Source organism: Nematostella vectensis, chromosome 3 (genome assembly GCF_932526225.1).
Source record: "Nematostella vectensis chromosome 3, jaNemVect1.1, whole genome shotgun sequence".
Classification (NCBI taxonomy): domain Eukaryota; kingdom Metazoa; phylum Cnidaria; class Anthozoa; order Actiniaria; family Edwardsiidae; genus Nematostella; species Nematostella vectensis.
The window spans coordinates 7,043,992-7,068,346 of NC_064036.1; the positions used below are offsets into that span (position 1 = coordinate 7,043,992).

At 40.5% G+C, this 24,355-nt stretch overlaps 2 protein-coding genes across 3 annotated transcripts; both read left to right on the forward strand.

Moving 5' to 3' along the window:
- The first annotated feature begins 101 nt into the window (after window positions 1–101).
- On the forward strand, window positions 102–21,397 carry LOC5513619 (nephrocystin-4). Of its 2 annotated transcripts, none has more exons than XM_048724991.1 (38): window positions 102–335; window positions 1,783–1,926; window positions 2,879–2,945; window positions 3,195–3,294; window positions 3,943–4,007; window positions 4,226–4,378; window positions 5,017–5,084; window positions 5,343–5,423; window positions 5,966–6,022; window positions 6,681–6,807; window positions 7,165–7,310; window positions 7,608–7,778; window positions 7,946–8,178; window positions 8,382–8,418; window positions 8,776–8,876; window positions 9,406–9,597; window positions 9,694–9,762; window positions 10,345–10,447; window positions 10,923–11,066; window positions 11,439–11,540; window positions 11,676–11,787; window positions 13,272–13,346; window positions 13,462–13,597; window positions 14,078–14,144; window positions 14,252–14,310; window positions 14,623–14,790; window positions 15,140–15,198; window positions 15,611–15,738; window positions 15,852–15,941; window positions 17,474–17,630; window positions 18,001–18,086; window positions 18,167–18,252; window positions 18,595–18,654; window positions 19,138–19,249; window positions 19,546–19,657; window positions 19,967–20,085; window positions 20,548–20,643; window positions 20,746–21,397. In XM_048724991.1, exons 1-38 carry the CDS (start codon window positions 177–179, stop codon window positions 20,884–20,886), a joined length of 4,182 nt encoding a protein of 1,393 aa, XP_048580948.1. In that variant the 5' UTR covers window positions 102–176; the 3' UTR covers window positions 20,887–21,397. The 2 variants fall into 2 exon arrangements, with proteins under 2 accessions (XP_048580948.1, XP_048580949.1); XM_048724992.1 differs by having other exon boundaries at window positions 9,409–9,597.
- Window positions 21,398–22,120: 723 nt separating this feature from the next.
- LOC5513622 lies at window positions 22,121–24,322 on the forward strand. Its single transcript, XM_001633814.2, has 5 exons — window positions 22,121–22,279; window positions 22,383–22,538; window positions 22,631–22,795; window positions 22,889–23,053; window positions 23,862–24,322. Exons 1-5 carry the CDS (start codon window positions 22,223–22,225, stop codon window positions 23,925–23,927), a joined length of 609 nt encoding a protein of 202 aa, XP_001633864.1. The 5' UTR covers window positions 22,121–22,222; the 3' UTR covers window positions 23,928–24,322.
- The last annotated feature ends 33 nt before the right edge of the window (window positions 24,323–24,355 follow it).

Consider the following 24,355-nt stretch of genomic DNA (forward strand, 5'->3'; position numbering starts at 1 on the left):
CCCTAGTCCCTCCTACTAAGACGCAGTCAGAAAGCCACAGGGCTGCTAATCAAAATACCAAAAAGGTTTCTGGGCCACCTGTGTATTTTGAAAGCGAGGCATTTATTTGAAGGCACTTGCTTGAAATTTCGGCGCCATGTCACAAACAACAACAATTTCGACAAAATTATAGCTTGATGGCCGAAGAAGAGGAATCCTGGCATGAATTCTATCAGAATAACCGACTAACACTACCCCACCCTTCACGAAGGATCACTGAAGGGGGCCAAAAAGGCAGTGTTCCTTTTTTTCTGAGCATAAAAAGCGTAGAAGGAATTCGCATCCCAGATTCAATAGTGAGTCATTGTCATTGATTATCCTTTGTATCTTTAGTGTACCTTAGATGAGATTTTGAATTTATCGAGTACTTCTTTTAGTAAATTTATCCATCATGTTAGTTTGTTTTAACCTGCTGTCAAATTACACCAATTTCGCGTCGACTTGGTCGCCCGTTTGGTTGCCAAGTGTAAACAACCCCGGCCCTACCAATCGATAATTCCGATAATCAATAATAATCAATAGTATTCGACAAAAATCAATATCAATCAATCGATTAATATCGGAAATCAATAAAAATCAATAACGTGAAACTCTGTGAGTATCGGTTATTATCGATTTTTATAAAAAAATATCGAAATTATCGATTATTATTGATTATATTGATAAATATCGATTTCTTCCATTCCGTCGAAATGTATCATCCTTAACCAAATGATCAATTGTTTGGCTGTTTTTAAAAGAAAACAAAAAAAAAATCCGATAGACAAGGTGAGATAAACAAATAGAGTCTTTATATTGCTTCAAAAGGGCTCAATTTTACCATTTGCAAACCACATTCAAGATATACAAGATATCGAGCCCCGCTTCTTCTGCGCCAAACCTAATTGTTTAGTATTTAATTATATTTGCACATGAGAAGCTTGACGTCTAAATCAATTACGTGCGGCACTGCAAAAGTTCGACACCGTTTCAAAGTTGAGACCTTGTTGTGCCACATTTGTTTTGGTTTTTGCAAGGCAACAGTAACATTTTGACCCATTGGAACAACGCAATCGGTTCGGCATCAGAAACAACATTGTGTCGACCTAAATGAATTAGGGACCTTGAGCAACGACGACGACAGCCGAAAACAATAGAATTTGATTAAGAATTCAATAGCAGCACGTGGAAATGTATTCTGTCTGATACATTTCAGCCGTTTTCCATAAGACCATGATGTGAAAATTTTAAGTTTCACCTTTAGTAATAATGTCCTTAGTTAATTTTTATCTGTCTCTGACTATAATGTTTCGCTTATTCCATTGCAATCAAATTTTTATTGATTGCCACGCGCAAAAACACCTTTTCTCTAGCTGTCGTCGTCCTTGCTTTCAAGTGGTCAGTTTAGAATATAAGAAATCTATAAAACCCGATATTAATAATAATCAAGATTGAGTACTCTTGGGCTGTGAGTATCCATTACTATCAATTCCCAATATCAATCAATAATAATCAACTGATTAATATCGATTAATATTGATTAATTTGATTAGTTTCCGATGATCGATTTCTATCGATTGGTAGGGCCGGTAAACAACCTTGCTTTTGAAATCACTTCTGCTCTGCACCTTGCTTGCCCTCTGATTTCTGTTGGTTAGCCACTAGTATGGGTTGCCTGTTGTTTTGGAACAACTGAATGGCACTAGGGTAAGTCATATAATCTTTAATAATTCTGATGAAATTTGGATCAAATTGTGTTTACAGTCTGTTGCTGCTAATGAGTTGGAGTTCCAGTTGAGAGTCACTTTGTATGACATCGCCAATAAATATTTCTTTGGCAGTACATGGCTTGGGCCTGTAATTGCTGCAACTCATCAAAATGGACGCTTTATAGTTGACTTGGAGGAGGTAAGTGAACAGATTTAAAAATCCATGAAAAAAATGAATAGAGATGACCCCTCCACCACCTGGGGGACCCTCCAGAGGAGTATACGGTGGTGGCCGTGACATCTTTTAGGATATAAAACTTTGACCAACTCCCATCCCTTAGCAGGTGTTGAAGGATTTTTCTGTTTTGCTATGTCTTTGGGTATAAAATTTGACCAATTGCTGTTCCTAAGGTGGGTTTTTTTCCCGATTCTGCTATCTCTTAGGGGTAAAATTTGTGTTGACCATGCCCAAAGTGCCATCTTTTAGGTTTAAAATCGATTTTGCCAACAATCACCCCAGAGTCACCACCGGCCTCCACCCCCTATCCATTTTTTTTTTGGAATGACCATCCATATATGGACAGAATTTTACACCAGATGATATGATATTCACAGCTTTTATTCTTTGATTTTGGTACTATGTTTACATGAAAAACAGATGGATCATCTATTTTTTTTCTATTTTCCCATTTTTTTCCAAGTTGACCCACCTCCCCCTCATTATTATCTTTTGTAAGAAAAGCCTATATTTAGTGGCCAAAGGTTTGTAAGTTTTCTTCACCTTATGCTACATTAAAATCATTTAAGACTCTTTGTACATTATACCAATATAGTGTAGCTAAAAGGAATAAAGGTTCATTTAGACATTTCAATATGCATTGGAAAATGAATCATTTTATTGGATTTAACTTTTATATATTGTTAGAGTATACATACTGTACTATGGGGTCTGGAGGCTGAAAGTCCACTTAACCCACCCCCTGTTAGTTTAATAAAAGTACAATGCAGTGTCAGCTTTTTCCTTTTCCCTCGTCTCCCTTCTCTTTGCTCAAAACAAAATTTAGAACTCTGGTTTCCAGGGTATGCCCTATAAGAAAAAAACAACAACAAAAGGTTTTTGTACTCTTTGCTCAGTATATTTTTATTTGCAGGTATTGTATTTCCATTCCTCTCTAAATGATGTGTCATGCGTCGCCGCTATTGAAGTTGTCACTTATGGTAAGCAACAATCTTGAAAGTTGAAAATGTGGGCTTATTGCCATCTATAGAATACTTCCTTTTTTGTCAGCTATTGTACACCCCTCTAAAATATCCGAAGGGTAGTTATCAGTCATCTAATAACATGTTTTCAAAAGTGACCCTAATATCAAACAATACCCATCAATGACCACACATTTTGACTATACTATGTATAATGGGCAAGAAGGGTTTTATACTGTAGCATTTAACATCTCATTTTATTTATAGACAAAAATGAGCAAGGCTGTAGCTGCGGATGGACTATCCTAAGGATTTTTGACCATGTCAGTGAACTGAGAGATACCTCAAACCAAGCCATCATTACAAGGTAAGGGAATTGCTATTAAAATGCAGTATGTATGTAACAATAAGTGATACACATAGTAAACCATTTTAAACCAATGATTTGCCACTCATTGTCTTGGTGTTGAGTTATAGGAAACCAATTTTGACTTAGGCAATGAGCAGCTCTAAAGGACTTAACTGAGTTTGCCTCATCCAATTTCTTAATCAAAACCAAATGCTTTGAAAAAAAATATCCTATGCACCCACCCCTCCCCCCTCAAAAGTCAAATGGTCGGCCCCTTACTGGCCTGCGAAGATGTGTCAAAAAGCCCTGAAATACAATACTGCCAGAACGTCTTAGGCTGATGTACAGTAGCTGTTCATAAAGAGACTACTAGGTACTGTAATTACCCAGGAAAGCATGTTGAACCTTGCATGTTTGAGTTTGGTGACAAATTCGGCAATGGAAAGTCCTGTGAATTGAATTGAAATGTATAGAAGAATCAGGTTGTAAAGATTGGTTGGTTGAAGATCAATTTTAGTGTTTACTCAGAAAGTTTGTAAGCATCCAAAATCATGAGAAATGGCTACAGTATCAACAGTACAAGCATGCAAGTGCACCTTTAAGTAAGTTAAAAGGAGGAACTTGAAGTTCGGTACAAGTTTGATACAGTTTATTATTTTGTTCCAGGCTCTCTCTGTACAGAGGTTCTCTGGGTGTACTTCTGTTTCTACCTGTGCAAGATGCACTGGAAGGTAGTATTCTTGCTTTGTTTTTCAAAATCATTTATTTACTACCTGTCACCTTCTGACCACTCCCTGCAGAAATTACATAAAATATTATTTAAATAAGTAACCAATTGTGGATATCCAATTTGAGATAACTTGGTAATTGAAATGAAGCAAAAAAGATGTGAAGCTTTGGAATAAGTTTTTTATTACATTAACAGAATAAATATATGGTTTTCTTTCAGAGCAAATTGACAGCCAGAGGATAGAGGGGTGTTTTATGTCCTATTCCTTACAGACTCATAATGTGCTGGAAAAAGCCTTGCACCTTATTCCCGAAAATGCACTCCTTGGAGGAGACGATATTGTACCTGGTATCCTCGAAATTGTACAGGAAGGTATTTTTCACCTTATGAATTTATTATATTGAATTTAGCTTAATTATGACTAGCAAGACTAAAAAACAAGGTGGTCTACCTTGGCGTGGTGGAATCAAGGAAATGCCCTGACTAAGGGCTAATCAGTTTACTTCCAGGCAATTACCTAACAATCTCCAATGATTTTTAATGGAAAACACATAAAATATTACAAAATCGTGAAAGCAGTATGTCTATTGGAAGTTTTTTTGAGGATGTGATTGATAATTTAGAGCAGATGACCTGTTAAATAGTGCAGATTCTAATAGATTCTATTGTAGTGTTTTAACAGTTGAGGTTACGGTCATACCTCCAGAAGTAAACTGGTGACAATAATGGGGCTTTAAAACGTCAGTGTCACTACTCTGTTTTCACATTTCAACCCTATGTTATATTTCCCTGATTCTCCAACAGAGTGCTAAAAACTATGACATTCTGGTGAGCACTCAACATGGATGGTGGAAGAGCTGATGCTCGAAACATCACCAGCAAAACTAATGTACCTACTCTGTTTTCACAACATAAATCATAACCACTTGTGTTGATTTTCAGTATTTGTAGCTTAATATGCAATATTGTTTTGAAGAAGTATCTCACATTTAATAAATTCCATCTACCAGATTCTGGGTTTGTTGACATTTTGAAGAAACCACGGCTGATGAAAACAAATCCCTGCTTTATCAATAAGGTAAGTACACAGTTATATGCAAGTTATACAAATGACTTTTACATAAGTTTGCAACACACGGCATAAGAGAAAAAAAATTATGAAATATTAGCAAAACTCTTCTAGATCTAATTTTACTATTCCGTACACGCCAAATCCATGCTGGGAAATGTTAAAATACTTTCAACCTGTACTGTATGTATATCAAATGTGATTTCACTCCCTATCACTAAATATTTTTCTCTCTGTGATTTAATTTTTTCCTTTTTGTTTGTGCAGTTGACTGTTGACTTCCAGCCTTCTGTCAATGAGTTTGAGGAGAATCTGCTACATGACCTTAACATGGACAGACTGCACAGAGTAAGTGACCTACTTATAAGCTTCACTCATACATGGCGCATCAATTATACAGACTGCACAGAGTAACTGACCTACTGTACCATTCACTTATTCATGACATCAATTAGATACAGACTGCACAGAGTAAGTTACTGTACCTACTGTACTGTACCCTTCACTCATACATGGCATCAATAACAGACTGCAAAGAGTAAGTGACCTACTGTACGCTTCATTCATACTGTACATGGCATCAATTACAGACTGCACAGAGTGACCTACTGTACCCTTCAATCATACTGTACATGGCATCAATTACGTAAATACTGACTACAAAGAGAAATAACATAAAGGCTGGCTTACTTAAGTAAATAAAATTATTCAATCTATATTTCATTGTGCAAGTCACCCTCCCACGTTTTTTTGCTACCACTTTCTCTGAGTTATAAGGCTTGGGTATGTCATGAATTGATTTATTTGAAAGATTGAACTAAGTATTACCATACATACAGTAGTGCATAAAGCTGTCGAATATGCTAACATACAAATATTTTGTGCTTCAGGACAACATCTCCCCTGATGATGGTTTAAAGATCTCTATAGTAGAACGGCGCCTACGGGTAAGGATAAGTGAGGGAGTAAAGTGGCACTGTAAGCAGCGAAATTTCTTTAAATAATGAGAACTATTTACTGTAATTAGAACATGTATTGCAACTAAGCAACTGTTTTGTTAATTCAATAATATACATATTTGACTACCTACTAACCATACCACACTTTTGATAATCATGCCCGGATTTTAAGGGGAGGGCTGGAGACATTTTCTGATGTATATATTATCTCTTCCTAGCATGCTTTGTTTGATTTGAGGTACAGTACCTCCCAGTTGAGATGGGGGTCCTTCTAAATGAGCGCCAAGAATCCACCTGGCCACTAAACTGTACATTTCACGTGGCATTTTTTTGACATTCTTTTTTATTTGCCTTTTTGTGAGAAAAAAATCAGCACAACACAACGTTGTGTGGCCTGGTGGTATTTTGGGATATTTTAGATTTTGCAAAGATTTCGAATAAGTGAGTTTTGGATTATGATTATAATTGTTTCACGTATTTTACAAATTGTTTTTCCAGCGTGATTCTAATTGCATTTGTTTCTACATTTTCTAACCGCACGATTCTTAATGTCAAGTTCTGACGGTTACAGTGGCACCACAACAGAATTAAAAAGAAGCACTAGTATGCAAAAGTAATTAATATTATTTGACACTCGCTATCCTAGGTCTGTGTGCATAATGGCTGGACGTTTGTTAGTGAGCCACACATGGTTTACTTAGAGCCAGAGTTCGAAGGAGGTGGCAGCAAGTCGGGCAGAAAATCACCCATCACCCCACAGACCTCTCTTACAGGTAAGGATATAATCCTGCATGGTCCCTCAGGAGGTTTGCTACATATAAAGTAGGTACTCTATAGTCTCTTTTTATTCAGATAACACATGTTCACACATATACAAACTGAGGCCAAACCAGAAATGGCCCAAAGGTTTTGACACATAAAGTCCAAATTAAAGAATTAAAGCTCTAAAGAAATTATATAACCGCAAACCTTGCTCTCTACAAAGTAGTGATTATGCCACAGCCACTGCAGTCTGGCACTTCAGCGAAGCTAGCGATAACAGGAAAAGAAATCAACTAAGTGCAGTACACTATGAGATGGATCTATGAGTTAGATCTTTACACTAATAAGCACTGTGTTTTTTTCTACAGGTAGTAAAATAGCATCATTAGTATTACGCAGCAGACTTGAGCTTCGCGAGCTGGTTCGCCATCCACTCTTCGCAGTGGTGTTTGAAGTAGAGTATGTCATCTCAGAACCCTATGCACAGCCTCTTATCAACCCAAAGAAGAAAAAGGTAACACCAAACCATGCAGTAGTTTACAATAGCAGGGGTAGATCAGGAGTATGGTCTTATTTACTGACATCTGCCCAGAGCAAAGGCTCCGGGCAGATGTCAGGGATATTTTAAAGAGGTGGAGAAACTGGACTCTTGTCAGAGAATGAATGCATTGTGTCCTAGGATAAAATGTTTGGCAAACACAAACTAATATACTGTATCAGAAAATAATGATCAAATGCACTGAGTTGCTGCAAACAAAAACATGGTTATGATCCAAATCATTTGATCCTTATCCGTTTTGATAATTTCCAGGCTTCACTTTCTGGCAGCTTGCTGCGCTCTCAGAATCAAACCATCACAGTTCGGTGGGCTGTGTGGACACCGTTCGGGGATATCCATCCTGACGATCGAGATGCGTACCTCACTCTTGAGTGTGGGGGTATCCACCCTGGTGCTCGCATGGTCTACCATGGCTTTAACAAGGTAAAGACCTCGCTAAATATTTATGTTTCCCTGGCGCTCGCATGGTCCACCATGATTTTGTCATCACCCTATCTTTAGCATAATGCCCAAGTTCATCCCAAGCGTGTACCACTGATCTATCTACACCACAAATCCTTACTTTTCTCACATTCATGCATTTTTCACAGAAACCTGGCTCCATCTACCTTAGCTTCACTCATCAGAAGAGGCGCGGGTCTAACGTCCCCTCCAACAGTACACGCGGGTCTCAGCTACTACCCGATCTGACCACACCCGCACAGATGCCACAGACAGGCCTTGGTCAAATGAGCTCACACAGCTCGCTAGGTGGTGACCAAGACCAATCAGCTGGTCTTCGGCCTGGAATAGCTAGTAGGCCTCCTCTTCCTGGAAAATCTAGGTTGGTTTGGCTGAGATGTCGCATTTGCTTACTATCATAGAACTGAATTTGTGAACTGATTTTGGTTGTCCATGAGGTCCTGCTAAAAAGAACTTTTGACTTTGTATCTACTTTCCACACAATCAGTCGCAAATTGTTGAATGTCAGTTAGGAGATATACTCTAGCATTGCGTGACACTAACTGCGATCAACTACTGTTTCAGAACCATTGGTGAATACCCCCCTGTAGGACCTGGTCAGGTATGTTCAATTTTAAAAAATAAATTAAATGTTCTGGATTATGTTGATTAGTAGTGTGTTTTAAACTATTTAGTGCAACACGCGGTGTTGTTTTGCGCTAGGATGTGGCTTGCCCTCTGTTATTTTATTTGGAGTGCGTCTACTGTAGTTCCCACCTGCGCACCCATCCAGCTTGCCTTGTCTGAAGTATTGTGTTGGCCCACAACTTGTATATTTGCACCCTGTTACGATTGTGATCGACGTTCCAACATTGTTTTTAGAAATATTTACCTTCCATGCCTTAGGTTATTCATACATATTTTTGTAATGAAGTTCCATGCATAGTTTTGTAATGAAGTTTTCATGTGCGTGCTACAGGGAAGACCAGAAGCCCCCGTACCAGTAACGAGTCTCACAGAGGTGCCACATAGCTCATTGCATACGCCGCTGCTGCTGAGTAGTACCGTGGGCTCATCTAGGTAAGGGAAGAATGGAATGAAGGGCGTATGTAAAGGTCGAGGGCTGGACTTGGACTTGCATCTGAAACGCTCGCAGCAAAAAAGGGGCAGTTTGTCACTATTCGGTGTAGCGTCTTGGTGTAACTTAACATGTGTTTGTCAATAATTGGCGAGAGTTGACTTGCTCGTACCTTATTTCTACAAAAGAAAATCAAAGTAGAGGCACCTAAAACGACGAGGGTGACGGTAAAGAATTTGCCCTCGGTAACTCCCTTCTGATAATACTAAATATAAAGCTTCTCGTCTGTCAATACCGAGAATTCTTAGCAGCCGCTCTTGTGTGCGTGACACTAAGAGCGGCAGCTACTAAGCAGACTATTCAATACACGCCTCTTCCAATTATGGAGAGCAGGTCCCAGCCTATCGGCGAAAGCTTACGTGCACACCTTTTTTCTTCAAAAGCAAAGAAATGTAGATCTAAAATCAAATGTCAATGTCCTGATTTACTGTGGACCTTTTTCACGTCGCTTTCTCTCTCTGACCTTTTAAGTAGAGGAAGTACTTTGACACGTGCCGATTATGCACGTCTTTCACGTGCTGGTTACCCGCCAATCACCGATCGCCATGGCAACCCGCCGCTCGTCATCGACCCCGCGGAGTATGTCCCTCTGAACCTGGACAACGAGAATATGGACTCTCTCCAGGCGAACGAGATAGTCCTGCACTTCCTGGCCCTTAATAGGTAAACTTGCTGAATGGTCGAACCTTGAGAAATCCTCAGCGTACTAAGAGATCGAATAATGTAATAGCATTTGCTAATGTCTTGGACTTACTCTAGGTGCTATGGCCATCGTTCCGTGTTCTTCACTTTCCAGTTCTATCGATTTCCTCAAGTCACAACGGAAAGGTAGTCCATTGCAAATACAGTGCAACCTTCATATAACGGACCTCTCGATATAACGAACACTTCCCGAGTTCGTGAGTTCAAATCCTTGATTTAAACTCCACCTCGGCCCCAAGGCTGTCTGTTGTTAAAATGTTTTTTTTTTCTGTATATTTATATATAATTCTGTATATTCTGCTTTGCCGCTGTATGTGACTGGGTATTCATAAATGAACATTAGCTCAAATGTCGTATTAAAGTATAGGTCTTACTTTCAGGGTTAGCCGTTATTCCGTAAGTTTTTCCCTTACCTGCTCATTCTCTCTTTAATTACAGTAATTTTTTTTTCTGTGATACTTCTACTTTATTGAAATAAAAATAAATAAAAGAAGCGAGTCAAAATATCCCAATCCTGACAATATTGATACGGATATCCTGTTTGGAATTACGGACTGCGCGGATGCTGATAAAAAACTTCCCTGTTCTAAGAATAACCCTGACCACTGTACCATTACTTAGCAACAACGTAAATGACCCTTTAATTCATTCTTTACCATATCAAGCAAATAGTAATGTGCTACGTATGATGCTACCATTCTTTTACAGACTTTTTCTAAAGAACTCTGATAATCAGAGCCAAGGGGATCTCTGTGTCCTGCAGAAATTCAACAAGGATGGCTCTTTATCTAACGAGGCTCCGGGATTGTTGGTACGTGCCGATGGGAGCTTATGTTGATTAACTAGAGCGTCAAGCGCCATGACACATTCTTTTTCAGCGGACAAAATTTTCCTGCGATTTCACTTGCTTATAATGTGACCATTTAGGTTTGATCTATTTAAGTGATTTTCTGAGCCTAATTCTATTAGGTGGACGATATGGAGGTGGCTTCCATTTCGACACAATTGCATGATTCCTACAAAATTCTTAGGAGAATCTCCTACTTAGGTACTACGAAACCTTTCCCGTGATAAAGATGTGCTGCCCTTGTATAGAAATCAAAGGTAGCTCAGAATGTTAGCGCGTCAATATATGGGGCGTCTGTTTAAACAGGTTCGATTCCCGGTCGAGACGTGTGTGATATCTGTCTCGTGGCCCTGATTTGACGTGTTGGACATACGTGAGTGTAGTAGAAGCTTATGTTCCTAGTGCACTGTACAAATTCTTGTATTTTGTTGATATTCAGTTGAAGTACTTAGTGGACCCAGCATTCATGCAGCGCGGGGAGAACCGGGTTTTCTGCCGTTACTTGTTGTCACAGACTATCCACATGGATGTATGGGATGGGGACTCACTGCTGCTCATCGGATCCCTCGCTATCGAACTCAAGGTACGTATGTAGTGTTGACTTCAAGCATGGCTGCTGAAACAGTGCTGATCATATTTTGTGTTGGACACTGAAGGTGACTTGCACTAAGAATTCACGGAGTGGCTGCGGCCAACACACCAGAGAGCGAAGAAGAAAATAATAAAATATTTTAAAAATATGCCCTTTCTGACATAGGAAACGTTCTGGCTGATTGGTTAGCGCTGAATAACAACAACTTTTTGTTGCTATTTTACAACTAAAAACGCGCACGAGTCTTCACTCAAAAAGTCACACTATTTCTGGTTGTCCACTGGCTTTACTTTATTACCGGACTTCATGTTTCTGGCTCGTAACTTTGTTGTCATCGATCCAACTAAATCTTTTCTTATCCAGCACCTATTGCGTCAAGGCCGTGAGGCAGTGTTGGTCAGTCACGAGGTTGACATTGTGTCTGTCGAGTTTTCAGAAGATGCTCCTGCTATGCCTGGAGACGTAGTAAGTTTTCCTCCCCTTTCAATGGATTTCATTGCACCCAAACTAGACCATAGATACTGTATCTTACAATATTAGCTTTTAAACTAGGGTGCATGGACGATTGAATGCTCGCTAACGTTAATACTCTGTTGATAGACTAGAACAGGTACTGTCCGTCCAGTGGGTATGAGGGCTGGAGTCGAGGGCGCTTTGCACATCCGAATGGCGAACATTGGGCATCACAGCGAGATGAACACCGACATGATAGGTAATGTACTACTTAAAGAAGGCCAATCACGCCGCCATGTTATGCTCCTGCACAATACCGAGTAAAGTGTCAGGTGGACGGTTATTTTGAAGTTCTTTTGCAAATAAACCAATGTATTTTTTTCGGGGTCCGGTATCCATCAAATCGCGCGCTCTGATTGGCTCTCGTGAGGTCCGTTATCCTACGATCCGGACCCCGCGATACCGGCCCGCTCACCTCCAAAGCTCAAAATAGTGAGTTCATATGTAAAATGACCATCGAAAACTGGATTTTAACTCCCGAGGTTATAGATCTTCACACTAAAACGGCATTTTATTTGTCATTTTCAAGTTTGCTGAAAGTTTATTTAGGATAAAAAAGGCAGCAAATCGTCCCTTCATACGAAGAAAAACGACAAATCACTCTAGGAATTTACCTGCATGATCCGCTTAACGTAAACACATTCAAGAGAAGTTCTTTAGGGAATATATCTTATCGTCTTTGGAGGATTTTAAGCGAAAGAAGACATTTCTACCATCAATTCAAGTTGAGAACGACGTATCAATTTGGACTAAATTATTTTACAAAATTGTTGGTCAAAACTCAGAGAATGTCTTCTTTGGAGGTTCTAAGCGTTGTGTAAAATACAAAATGGAGTTTATTGAATGATCATGAGCGAACGAAATCTTCACGAACATCGACGAAAGTCAGAAGTGAATTCTCGCCTCGTGCAACCATAAGCCCGTAAGGTAAATAAATTTGGAAAATCTATTGAGGAAAAAAATAAATATGTCTAAGGGTCTGTCCTTATCGTGAAATAGCGTGACCTCGGCTTTGAAAATACTGACCTCGGTCACGGTATTTCACGATACGGACCTCCCAGCTGGTAAATAACATATATGTATTTTCAATTGTAAACAATAACAAAGGAGTGTTTGATGGTAAGTTTTTAAGCACTAACACTTTCTACACCCACCTATCTACCTTTCTACACCCACCCATCTACCTTTCTACACCCACCCATCTACCTTTCTACACCCACCCATCTACCTTTCTACACCCACCCATCTACCTTTCTACACCCACCTATCTACCTTTCTACACCCACCTATCTACCTTTCTACACCCACCTATCTACCTTTCTACACCCACCTATCTACCTTTCTACACCCACCTATCTACCTTTCTACACCCACCTATCTACCTTTCTACACCCGCCCATCTACCTTTCTACACCCACCTATCTAACTTTCTACACCCACCCATCTACCTTTCTACACCCACCCATCTACCTTTCTACACCCACCCATCTGCCTTTCTACACCCACCTATCTACCTTTCTACACCCACCTATGTACCTTTCTACACCCACCCATCTATAAAGCCACCTACCTACCGTCAGTACCTATCTATTTACCTACCTATCCATCAACCTGTTTTCAACCCGGCTAGCAGATAATGGATTACAACTAAGGCATCTTGACCCGGTATGATCATTTTATCAGGCACTGTCCCAAAGAAGCACTCTCACGTGATCATGTCTGAGACAATTCGAGGAACCTTGTCTGGAACAGCTGCAGGTAAGTCTGTCAGAGATCAAGTTGTGTCGCTATAATTTGGGTCATTCTAGTGTATCATGTGGACGTTAGTAAGGTGGTATGACTCTTTGGTGTTTGACCTTTTGGTTATATGTAGCGGGCGTCACGATGCGAAGCAAGGCAAAGCCTGTGGCTGAGTGTGATGGCGAACTTGCGGCGGTGCTGTTCAGCCGGCAGAATAAGATCAACAAGAATGATAAACCTGTCAGTCAGAACGATGCCATCAGAAAACGGTAGAGTACAACCTTGTGGGAAGAGAGAAGAGAAAATTGAATCTTCAATAACACCTGTCATATTGTCGTCCCACATCATCAGTCGGTATCCATGCTCGAAAACAAGTTAGGACGATATAGGGAACTACTAATGCTGTCTACTGAACTAGAACAATTGCCACTAAAATTGTCAGTCTACTTTTTCCATAAACCGCCTCTGCCATCCAAACAAGATTCACTAGACCACTAGACACTGCCAACAACGTTGCACAATGCAGGCACTTTTAAAGCTGCCGTCGATGCTATTACACGTTTTTTGTACCAACCAGCTTCGTCATAACCTTATAACAGTGCCACAGTACTTCAATGGCACTGGCAATGTCTTTCCGCTATACAAGAGTTCTCTTCCTCATCACAGTGATTTTCAAGCTTTTTGTACTATAATTTTTTTCTGTGTGTTTAGTTTTAAGGCTTATCTCATTGCTGCTTTCTTTTCTTCAGGAAATTAGAAAGAATGCAAGCGGTTCGTCAGATAAAAGGCACTGACAATAAAGTAGACAATCTCGTGGTAAGTTTTATTTCGCTAGTGTAGAAACAAATCTTAATATCATTCTCTCTGGTTATTGGTAATATTCTCGAAAACGGGCTTGGTACATACGTTTCTTTTGCTTCAAGGTACAAAAGGAAGAGAAGCTACAGAGAGCGCGTGATCTCAAGACAATCCAACTGTACAGGTATATAACCGATAATTAACTGATCTCTCCACACTTTCTCCATTCTGTTCTGTTCTGTTCTGTTCTGTTTTTTTTTTTTTTTTTTTTGCCTGAAAATGCGCATCTGTGCCTGTGCATGTTTCAGGGATGAGAATGAGTGTGAATTGAACGTATTATATTTCTTCCCGCCTCGGTTGTGCTATTCGCGGGCATGATCAACTTGTAATTATTCGTTTGTATTGGAATGATGATGGCAATAATGGCTTGCTATATTCACAAGCACTTTGCGGTACACTTTCACTTAGACTTAAAAGGTGAATCTGTTTGTCTTAGGGATAAGAACAAACGCGAAGGGATCATGTCCTTGCTGTGCGCTAACATCACCACTACGCATACCATCTACCCTTCCTTTGGCGCTGCCGAGTTCTTCGAGTTTGTGATAAGGAACCCGTACAACACAGAACAGACTATCTCCATACAATGCGATGACAAGGAACTCACGTGAGTACCACACAGAACACAGTATCTCCATTCAATGCGGTCACAAGGAACTCACGTGAGTACAACACAGAACAGACTAGCATAAAATGCGACGGCAATGAGCTCACGTGAGTACAACACAGAACAGACTATCTCCATAAAATGCGACGGCAATGAGCTCACGTGAGTACAACACAGAACAGACTATCTCCATAAAATGCGACGGCAAGGAGCTCACGTGAGTTCATTGTTAGTTAGATAGGTAAGGTTGAGAATATCCTACACCTAGTAACAACTTACAAATATCTCAGAACCATTTTATGTTTTCTTTATTCGACCATCAACGGGGATGCAATTTGATAATCCACAGTGTTATTACCGATACACGAGAATGGAAGCACTTCAAGCGATTCACAGAAACGTTTTCAGGTACCTTGGTTTGGTCAATCCATAAATAACGCAGTCGTTACTCCTCCCTAATTCCCGTCCTCCTTCTCCCGCCTCGCCTCCTGCTGCCGCTGTGCCTTTTTTATCTCCCCTCAATCGTTATCATCATCAGTATCAGTGTTGTTCTCAGCATTATGATCGTCGCCATCGTCAGCATTATTATTGTCATCATCATCATCATCATCATCATCATCATCATCATCATCATCATCATCATCATCATCATCATCATCATCATCATCATCACCAGCAGCAGCAGCAGCAGCATTATCATAGTCATGATCATGATCATGATCATCACCATTATCATGATCGTCATCACTATAACCACCATTATCATCATCACCATCTTAAATTTCGACACAATCATCTTATGCTTAATATCTCCCTTCAGCAATTGAAGAGAACATGTTTAACACGGCGGACACACCATACCCCGAGGTTTTTCTAAGACCAGGGGAGAGCGTTCACATTCCATTCAAATTCCAGACGTTCAGGGCGGACCACAGCGTTCCCGAACAGGTGGGTTACATCACATGATGTGACGTCATTTCCACTTTGCTCGTTTCCTTGCTGGTCACGTGGCTGGTGTTAAATGTTCTCATTGTTCAATTTTGGTTTGATTGTCGTGACAGGGCCCGTCTCACCCGCTGCGACAGAACACGCTTCGCTACCGCAAGTTCGCGAGCGTCGACGATAACAAGCTGCAGCCTCGCTCAGTCAAGGTAGTAACTAGTGATATCGGATTAATTTCAAGGGAATGTAGTCTTTAACTTAGCGGACACCTGCAGGAACAGAAAACTATGCCGACAAGCCGACAACAGCGGTCCATGCAGTTGCGCGGCCCACTCTAGTTGCGCTAATTCTAACCCAGTTGCGCTAATTCTAACCCAGTTGCGCTAATTCTAACCCAGTTGCGCTAATTCTAACCCAGTTGCGCTAACCTATCCCAGTTGCGCTAACCTATCCCAGTTGCGCTAATTATAACCCAGCTGCGCTAATTCTAACCCAGTTGCACTAATCCTAACCCAGTTGCGCTAACCCTAACCTAGTTGCGCTAATCCTAACCCAGCTGCGCTAATTCTAACCCAGTTGCGCTAATTCTAACCCAGTTGCGCTAACCCTAACCCAGTTGCGCTAATTCTAACCCAGTTCCGCTAATTCTAACCCAGTTGCGCTAATTCTAACCCAGTTGCGCTAATTCCAACTCAGTTGCGCTAACCTATCCCAGTTGCGCTAACCTATCCCAGTTGCGCTAATTCTAACCCAGTTGCGCTAACCTATCCCAGTTGCGCTAACCTATCCCAGTTGCGCTAACCTATCCCAGTTGCGCTAATTCTAACCCAGCTGCGCTAATTCTAACCCAGTTGCACTAATCCTAACCCAGTTGCGCTAATCCTATCCCAGCTGCGCTAATTCTAACCCAGTTGCGCTAATCCTAACCCAGTTGCGCTAATCCTAACCCAGTTGCGCTAATCCTAACCCAGTTGCGCTCATCCTAACCCAGTTGCGCTCATCCTAACCCAGCTGCGCTAATTCTAACCCAGTTGCGCTAATTCTAACCCAGTTGCGCTAATTCTAACCCAGCTGCGCTAATTCTAACCCAGTTGCGCTAATCCTAACCCAGTTGCGCTAACCCTAACCCAGTTGCGCTAACCCTAACCTAGATGCGCTCAGTTGCGATAATCTATCTAGTTGTGCTTAACCTATCTCAGCTGCGCTTATTCTAACCCAGTTCCGCTAATTCTAACCCAGTTGCGCTAATCCTAACCCAGCTGCGCTAATTCTAACCCAGTTGCGCTAATCCTAACCCAGTTGCGCTAACCCTAACCTAGTTGCGTTAACTGTAGCCTAATTGCGCTAACTGTAGCCCAATTGCGCTAGCCCTAACCCAGTTGCACTAACCAACGACAAGGGCAAAATGACATAAAAACATGTTTTTTCTCTTATGTCGTTATGTTCATGTCGTTATGTTGGGCTTATGTCAAAATGTCATTCACACTTGAACATATGAACATAAGAGTGCACGCGCCTATGTCATTATGTCGTTATGTCACTAGTGTGCACCAGGCATAAGAGGTATCAGAACCAGCTAACGAACACGTGTTCGAATAGATAGAAAGTAAACCCTTTGAAGTGGAATTCCATAAGTAAAGCTGGCTTTGATTTAGATTATATGTATCAAATGGATTGATCAGGGGCGACTTGTTCTCACGACTGAGTGCATGATTTTATTTACTTTTCCTGTCTATTCTAGGTGTCGTTTGTAATGAAGGATAACCGTCCCGTCTCCATACTGGACCTCAAAGTGGAACCGCGTCCACACGTTATCGACCAAACCTTCCGCTTCTACAACCCAGAGCAGTCCTTCCTGAAAAAGTCCATTCGCCTGCCTCCCTGGCATTCCCTACCAGGTAACCATAGTCCCTTTCTCCCCCCTCCCCCCTTTACTACCGATGGTGACTTGATGCGACAGGGAAGTTTTTATGCTATGTTCGTTTTAATCCCTGGCATTCCCTACCAGGTGACCATAAAATCCTATTCACCTTCCCCTTATATTACCGATGTTGATCATGTTGATATGACATGGAAGTTGTTATGCTATGTTCTATTTGATCCCTGGTACTTCCAACCAGGTGACCATTAAATTCTGATCGCTTTTCTCCCCCCTATACTACTGGCGCTAGAGCCTTGCTGATATGGCATTGTTTATAACCCCTACCTATACTCCCACCATGTTTGTATTTCGCCTTCTCACCTGTCATATTTCCTCGCCTTTGTCAGGTGCTCCTGTTATTGACGAGCAGGCCCCCCCACACGTTAACGTTCGCTGCAGTGACTTCAACGTAGTCTGCGAGGCGAAACGAGTGGTAAACGCACTTCTTGTAGTGACCTAGCCTATTACCATCTTAAGAGTTTCAAGAATTTTATCCATTTTTTTCTACCGTAGCAACCGAATGAGCCACAAGACGTGTTTCTAAAGGTGGCATGTGGGCCATCTCCCTCAGTCAAGCGCTTTTTCTTGTTACTGTTCATGTGAGTACCATTTTGTTTCTCTTCCTATTCGTTTGCTTGCCATATTTCACTGGTTTTATTCAAGTTCGTAGCAGGGGGTGCCCCCCCCCAATATTATAAGGAAATGACCACTAGAGGCATTGCTGTGTTCCCCAATATTTTCTTAATGTTTCTTTATCGTGTCCCCCTAATATTTTGCTACAGCTCTGTTACAGATCTATTACAGGGCAAAATATTAAGTAACAGCAGCAGGTTTTGGTGTTTATGGAAATACAAATACTGGGTTTTGTAGCTACCTGAGAAAAAAAAAAAGAAAATTAATAGAATTACTAACCCTTGATAATCGCCATGGTTTTATTTCAGCGATCCATTCATGGCGATACCCTGCCAGACATGGCAGTTTTATGTACATTCTTTACAAAGGTAATAGCTCAATGTTATAAAAAGAACATGGCCTAAGGAGTGATGCGTGCGCAAAAGTACTTTTTAAATGCCAAATTATGGTTTCATGTGTTTCATTAGAAAAAGGACGACGTAAATAACTGGAGAATTGAAGGAGAAGGTGCAGGGATATTTTAATACATGGTTCATATCATAACTGTGCGCGTGTCGGAAAAAGGTTTTAGTGTTAAAGGTTTACACACAAAACTTAATTGTTCGCTGGTTTAGTAACCCCATGGTGTTGGTTTGTTGTGTAGAGGGATATCAGTGCTATTACAACTCCATTTTGTTGGTTAGTTTTAGTAGAGTGGATAACGATGCTATTATTACTCCATGATGTTGGTTTGTTGTGTAGAGTGGATATCAATGCTGTTATAAGTCCATTATGTTTGTTTGTTTGTTGTGTAGAGTGGATATCAGTGCTATTACAACTCCATTGTGTTTGTTTGTTTGTTTGTTGTGTAGAGTGGATATCAGTGCCGTAGAAGGCCAGACCAGTCAGTTGTCTGTCATCTTACGCGGCACCCAGTCATCACGACTTGTCCAGTGCTTCACTTCTCATGCCGAGGAGCTCCAGGTAGGGAGAAGACACTCTTTTGTCAGGACGACCCAGATACAATTTCTACCCGTCTATCGAGTAGCCTGAATGTTGCCGCTTACTCACCGAACAATTTCCCTGTTTCCGCAACGGCTACACGTAGGCTAACCATTGAGTTGCTCAATGACTAAGCTCGTTTATTTGGGGTATGCTAGTTGTATACGTTGTGTATAGCGATTGTTCTGAATGAGAAGTAGAATCTAAGCTGATTATAAAGAGCTTTCATCTCCTGGCCTAGCCTCTTGTCACTGCTGAGGGCTTTGTGTCGTTCTTAGGTGCGTCCCTCGGATCCCTTCATGCTAATGGCTAACGGAGTACACGAGATAAGCCTCTCACTCACCCCGCTCACCTCTGGTGGCACTCGCTACATGTATGTCAACGTCGTAGGTATCCTTGACAACCAATGAACCAGTCAGCTTGTATCATTATGCCAATGTTCTGTTCTGATCTCCCTACTTATTTTCTCCACAAGGAAGATATCGACCTAACATAAGGAACAATCACTTGTGATACTGAAAGTATGAAAGCGTTTGTCAGCTTAGTCCTAGGCGCTTTATTCGGGTTCCCTGTGGTTGATCAGGGCCGTGATGTCACCACAGGAATCGCGAAAAGAAGGCCAGGGACTAGGCTTTGACTACATTACAGTATATTGTACAGTTGTGTTTTGTTGTGAGATTTCTTGACTAGGACGATCAGATAACGAGTTCCATCAGTTAGTGAGGACGTGGCTGGTGTGCGCCACGTGCCAGCAACCCGTCATCTCCAAAGCTTTCGAGCTCCAACTACAGGTCGGAGGCGGCAAAGGCTCGAATAAGGTACGGTATGGGCGAGGTTGTTAAAATGTGAGAGATTACAGGGAAGGATTCGCAGGCAAATATAGTGACAGTTTAACACAACCTGTCATCTGCAAATATTTTTTATCAGCGCCATTCCCAAAATTAAGCGCATCGCTTTTAAACCTGTTGCACATTATAGACTCCGGTGATGTTTGGGGCTGTACCTTACTGTAGAAGGGAAGTATAAAAAACTGACAGCGCTACCAGCAAAATATTTTATTATAGCAAGTTTGTTGTTGTTGTTTTGGCTATGGGAGGATCTTTGCGCCTTGCACGTTGCGTAAAACCAAACGGATTTTGAAATAAGCACCTCCCCCGAATGAGAGCCTCACCTCGGGCTGGGACATGAAAAATTAAATAAGCGTCCAGGGTCTTATCCGAGCAATTACAGTAACATTTTTAGTTGATGTTTTTGCTGAAAATACTTTTGCTGTTTTTCAGAGAGTAACCTTCACGAATCCTTACCCTACGAGAAAGGCGTTCCATCTTAAGTCCAACCGTCCGGATTTACTTCAGTTCAAGGAAGACACTATAGAGGTGCGTAGATTGTTATTCAATGACATCAATGATAAAGAATAACAAAGGAGTGGGTGATCGACATTCTTTAACTTGTGTTTTCGTTTGTTTTGCTCATTGAAGGTTGGCCCGGGAGCGTCACACAATATCGGCCTACGGTTCTCGCCTCAGCCTGCGCCAGCCGTCACACAAATACTTATATTTATCAACGACAGCGAGGGCAAAAACGAGGAAACTTTCAGCATTACCGCCGTGTACAAATGATAAGCAAGTCGATCCCAGCCCTAAATGAGTTCCAGATTATCCTTGGATAGATCGCAGGGGAGCTCAAGCTCATATTTTTAAACCATTAAAAAATAACTGGGCGGAAATTAGCAAGGCTAGTTTCATGCCTTTTCATTATAAGTTGTTTTTGAAAAGCTCTCATGCCGTGAAATATAAGCTTGGGCTTGCTGTAGCCTAATCGTTATCGTGACTTCGGTTTTTTTAGACTCGATGCCCCGGATTCCGTAGACTGGTGTATTAGACCAATGACAAGGTGAGATTTTTTTAGCACCTGATATTTCAGTCTTATTCTCAAAGCATCATTTTTCTTACTGGACATCCGTTAACATCATACACAGGAAAGATAAATTTATTTTGTCAATTGTTCACTACAATATATTTATATATACAAAATAGGATTTTGAACTATATGTACTAGAGGAGTTTTGAGATCATTTAAACTATGTCAAATATGTACATAATTATCCGATTAAAAAAATGGCCGAAGAAAGCGCGTGACGAGTGTTTAAAAGTGATTACAGACTTGTAAAGCGTGACACGTGAAGTGTTCACAAAAGTTCAAGACAGGGTGTCTTGCATAGTAACAGAGCAGTCATTATCACGACTATTAGCAGTTGTTTTCTGTTTATTACCTCGTTGTGATAAATAGATACTAAAAACTTAACTCTACATCACAGTTTTGACGTTGATAATGAGCTGCCGTCTTCACTCTCAATAATTATTAAAAAAAAGATAAAAAAGCTAAAGATTACGACACTTCCCGATAATTACTTTATTTGGCTACTTTAGACTACTTTCTCTTGTTGTTGTTTTGCGTTTTCCTTTTCGCTTGCTTCGCAAAAACTGGGTTTTGTTCGTAGGAAACAGCGGGCAACTTGGGGCAAGCCGCCAAACGCTGTAATTAAGCGGTATGTTTTTATATTCTCAGACTGACGTCTGCGCGGTATTTTCCGCAATCTTTTCAACAGGGCAAGGTTCATTACAGACGTCATATGCAATAGGCTACTTCAAAAGGGCATAATAGATTTCCCACGGCTCTACCAATGAACAAAGGGACATTGCAACGAGGCTGGGTATTGCATGACAAGATCAGACAATCGATCAATCATTAGCCAATCATTGCTCTTATCCAAGATATCAAATGTGTTACTGACAGCTGATAGTCCAATGAAAATCGTAATTTGGGAATTTTTTCCCGCCTTTGAAAGTGTTTTTGTGACATTTTGAACCAACGCGTCTTTCGTTTCCTGATTCAGTTCTTTCATCTTCTTGGGAACAAAAATTCTATAGCTTTCTCTCTCCTTATAAACCCCAAATGGCAGAAGCAGTACCAGAACTGAAGAGGGACTCCACCATGACAGTAACCGCAAAGGTAAGGAGACGAATTTATGCTTGAGAACCGCATTATAACTTAAGTTTTTATACACGGAAAACAATCTTAATTGATAATTGAATGTGCTTTTTCGCTATGTTAGGAGGGAGAAGCTTTTCTTGAAGCACAAGGAAAACTTCACGACGACGCTAAAACCAGGGCACAGCAAAAAGAGCTCGACGCCGAACCAAACGGCGAAGAAAAAAACGAAACTCCAACCAAACTAGAGCGAACAACAACCATGCAAGCGACCGCCAAAGTATGAATGAACTTTTCCACGCGCTGTCAAAACCTCATCGATGCATTTTGTCTCACCTTTATCAATTACTTAATCATTTAAATAATTTACAGGAGGGAAGTGAAATCATTGGAGACGAAGATCTCGGCAAAACAAGATCCGAAACCGAAAATAAAAACGAAGATTCAGAGGCAAACGGTGACGAAAATGGCCACAACGAAGCAAGCGAAGAAAAGCCTGCACTGAAGCGAGACGGGACTATGGCGGTTACAGCAGCTGTAAGCGCCCCCAAATATTATCTCTACTTACTTCTAGCGGTTAATATCTTAAGTAATGACCCTTAGATATGTTTTCCCTTTACATTTTCACAGGAAGGGGCCGAGATTTTAGGCGACCATGATACCGAAGCCGGTACACGTGCTGAGGCAAAGGCCGTCAAAGCCGCAATCGAAGAAAGCGTCGAGCAGAACGGGCAAGCGGAAGACGAGGAAAAACCAGACCTCAAACGAAAATCAACCATGAAAGCCACCCTAGAGGTTTGTAACTCTGCATGATTTCTGTCTGATTAATTTTCCACCCGTTCGGAAGGCACGCTTTCTTTGTTTCCAATAATTTATGCAAAGTTTTGCACCTCGCTGAAAACAATTTGACAGCTGAAAGCGAGTCTAACTTTTTGATCGGAACATCGATTTTGTGAAGAAAATTTGTACAGTTCTTAAAGTTTACCAAATTTGGGTTCGGATTTTATGGCGTTGTACATTGTATATGAGTTGCAACGCTGTTTTTAAAGGGGTTCCATAATCGAACACATGTCCTCGCTCGCTTCGATAACTCCTTCTATTGTTTGTCAATGTTCTGACAAAGGAAAAAGCTTTACTGCAAAAAGTCTCAGGAGAGTAAAGTACACAATGGCCACAAAGGCCCTCACGTGTGCTTTCTCTGACAATTTACTCTAATGAATGTTTATTCGAAATCACTCTTATTCTGTTTTGATGACCAAGGTATAACTTCGTAAGCTAATCTAAGTTTGTAACTAAACTTCTGGATTTCATGCATAAAACAAAATGAAAATTTGATATCGTTGGTATTTTATTACAGTCAATTTTACAAGTGATATTGCCCATAAATCAGTATATCGCTTCACATTTATTCTCTAGAGATTCTGTTTTTTTAGATATACAAAAATGTGTCTTCTGTTTATTATTTTTTGCTTTGTTGCTAGGTTAGTTTATCAGACAATGATTTAATGCATTTTGATAATTTAACAAATAGATATATGTTATATGTATTACTTGGTACATTGTAGAAGTAGACATTAAGTTTTTGTGACTTTGTTTCTCATAGGATGGTGAGGAATTCCTCAAGCGCAAGAAGGAAAGCAATGGCACTAAACAAGAAGCGACAGCCTAAGTTCATTCTTTGCAAGCAGAGAAAAGCATCAACCTTTAGAGCCTATTGTTTACAGAGTTGAACTTTGTCTAACAATTATATGGCCTTGTATATTAAACATGTAAAAAAGTATAACCATTTCCTTACCAGTAGTTTTATACTATGATTAAAGATAATGAAAATTGACAAGTCAGATGAAATTCTTACTGCTCTAGACTGAAAACATTGAACTTTTCAAATCATAGTTTGAGAGAACTTTTCTTCATTCAGCCCAAGTCTTGTGCTTGTTTTTATTACATACATCACCTTATACCTGACATATTCATGTATTTTCAATGAATAAAGTATACCATAACAGTTTATCTTGCATATCTTATATAGCTAGAAGTTTTAATAAAAATGCAGTTTGGCAAAAAGTTTGTCTCGTGTTTGTAAGTGGGACTGCTGTG

Excerpts from the sequence above, each read along its gene's own strand:
- LOC5513619 (XM_048724991.1), top strand. The coding sequence starts at position 177 with ATGGCCGAAGAAGAGGAATCCTGGCATGAATTCTATCAGAATAACCGA. Across the intron at positions 9,763-10,344 it reads CCTCAAGTCACAACGGAAAG|ACTTTTTCTAAAGAACTCTG; the intron begins GTAGTCCATTGC and ends ATTCTTTTACAG. Across the intron at positions 13,347-13,461 it reads CTTGTCTGGAACAGCTGCAG|CGGGCGTCACGATGCGAAGC; the intron begins GTAAGTCTGTCA and ends GGTTATATGTAG.
- LOC5513622 (XM_001633814.2), top strand. The coding sequence starts at position 22,223 with ATGGCAGAAGCAGTACCAGAACTGAAGAGGGACTCCACCATGACAGTA. Across the intron at positions 22,280-22,382 it reads CCATGACAGTAACCGCAAAG|GAGGGAGAAGCTTTTCTTGA; the intron begins GTAAGGAGACGA and ends TCGCTATGTTAG. Across the intron at positions 22,796-22,888 it reads CTATGGCGGTTACAGCAGCT|GAAGGGGCCGAGATTTTAGG; the intron begins GTAAGCGCCCCC and ends ACATTTTCACAG.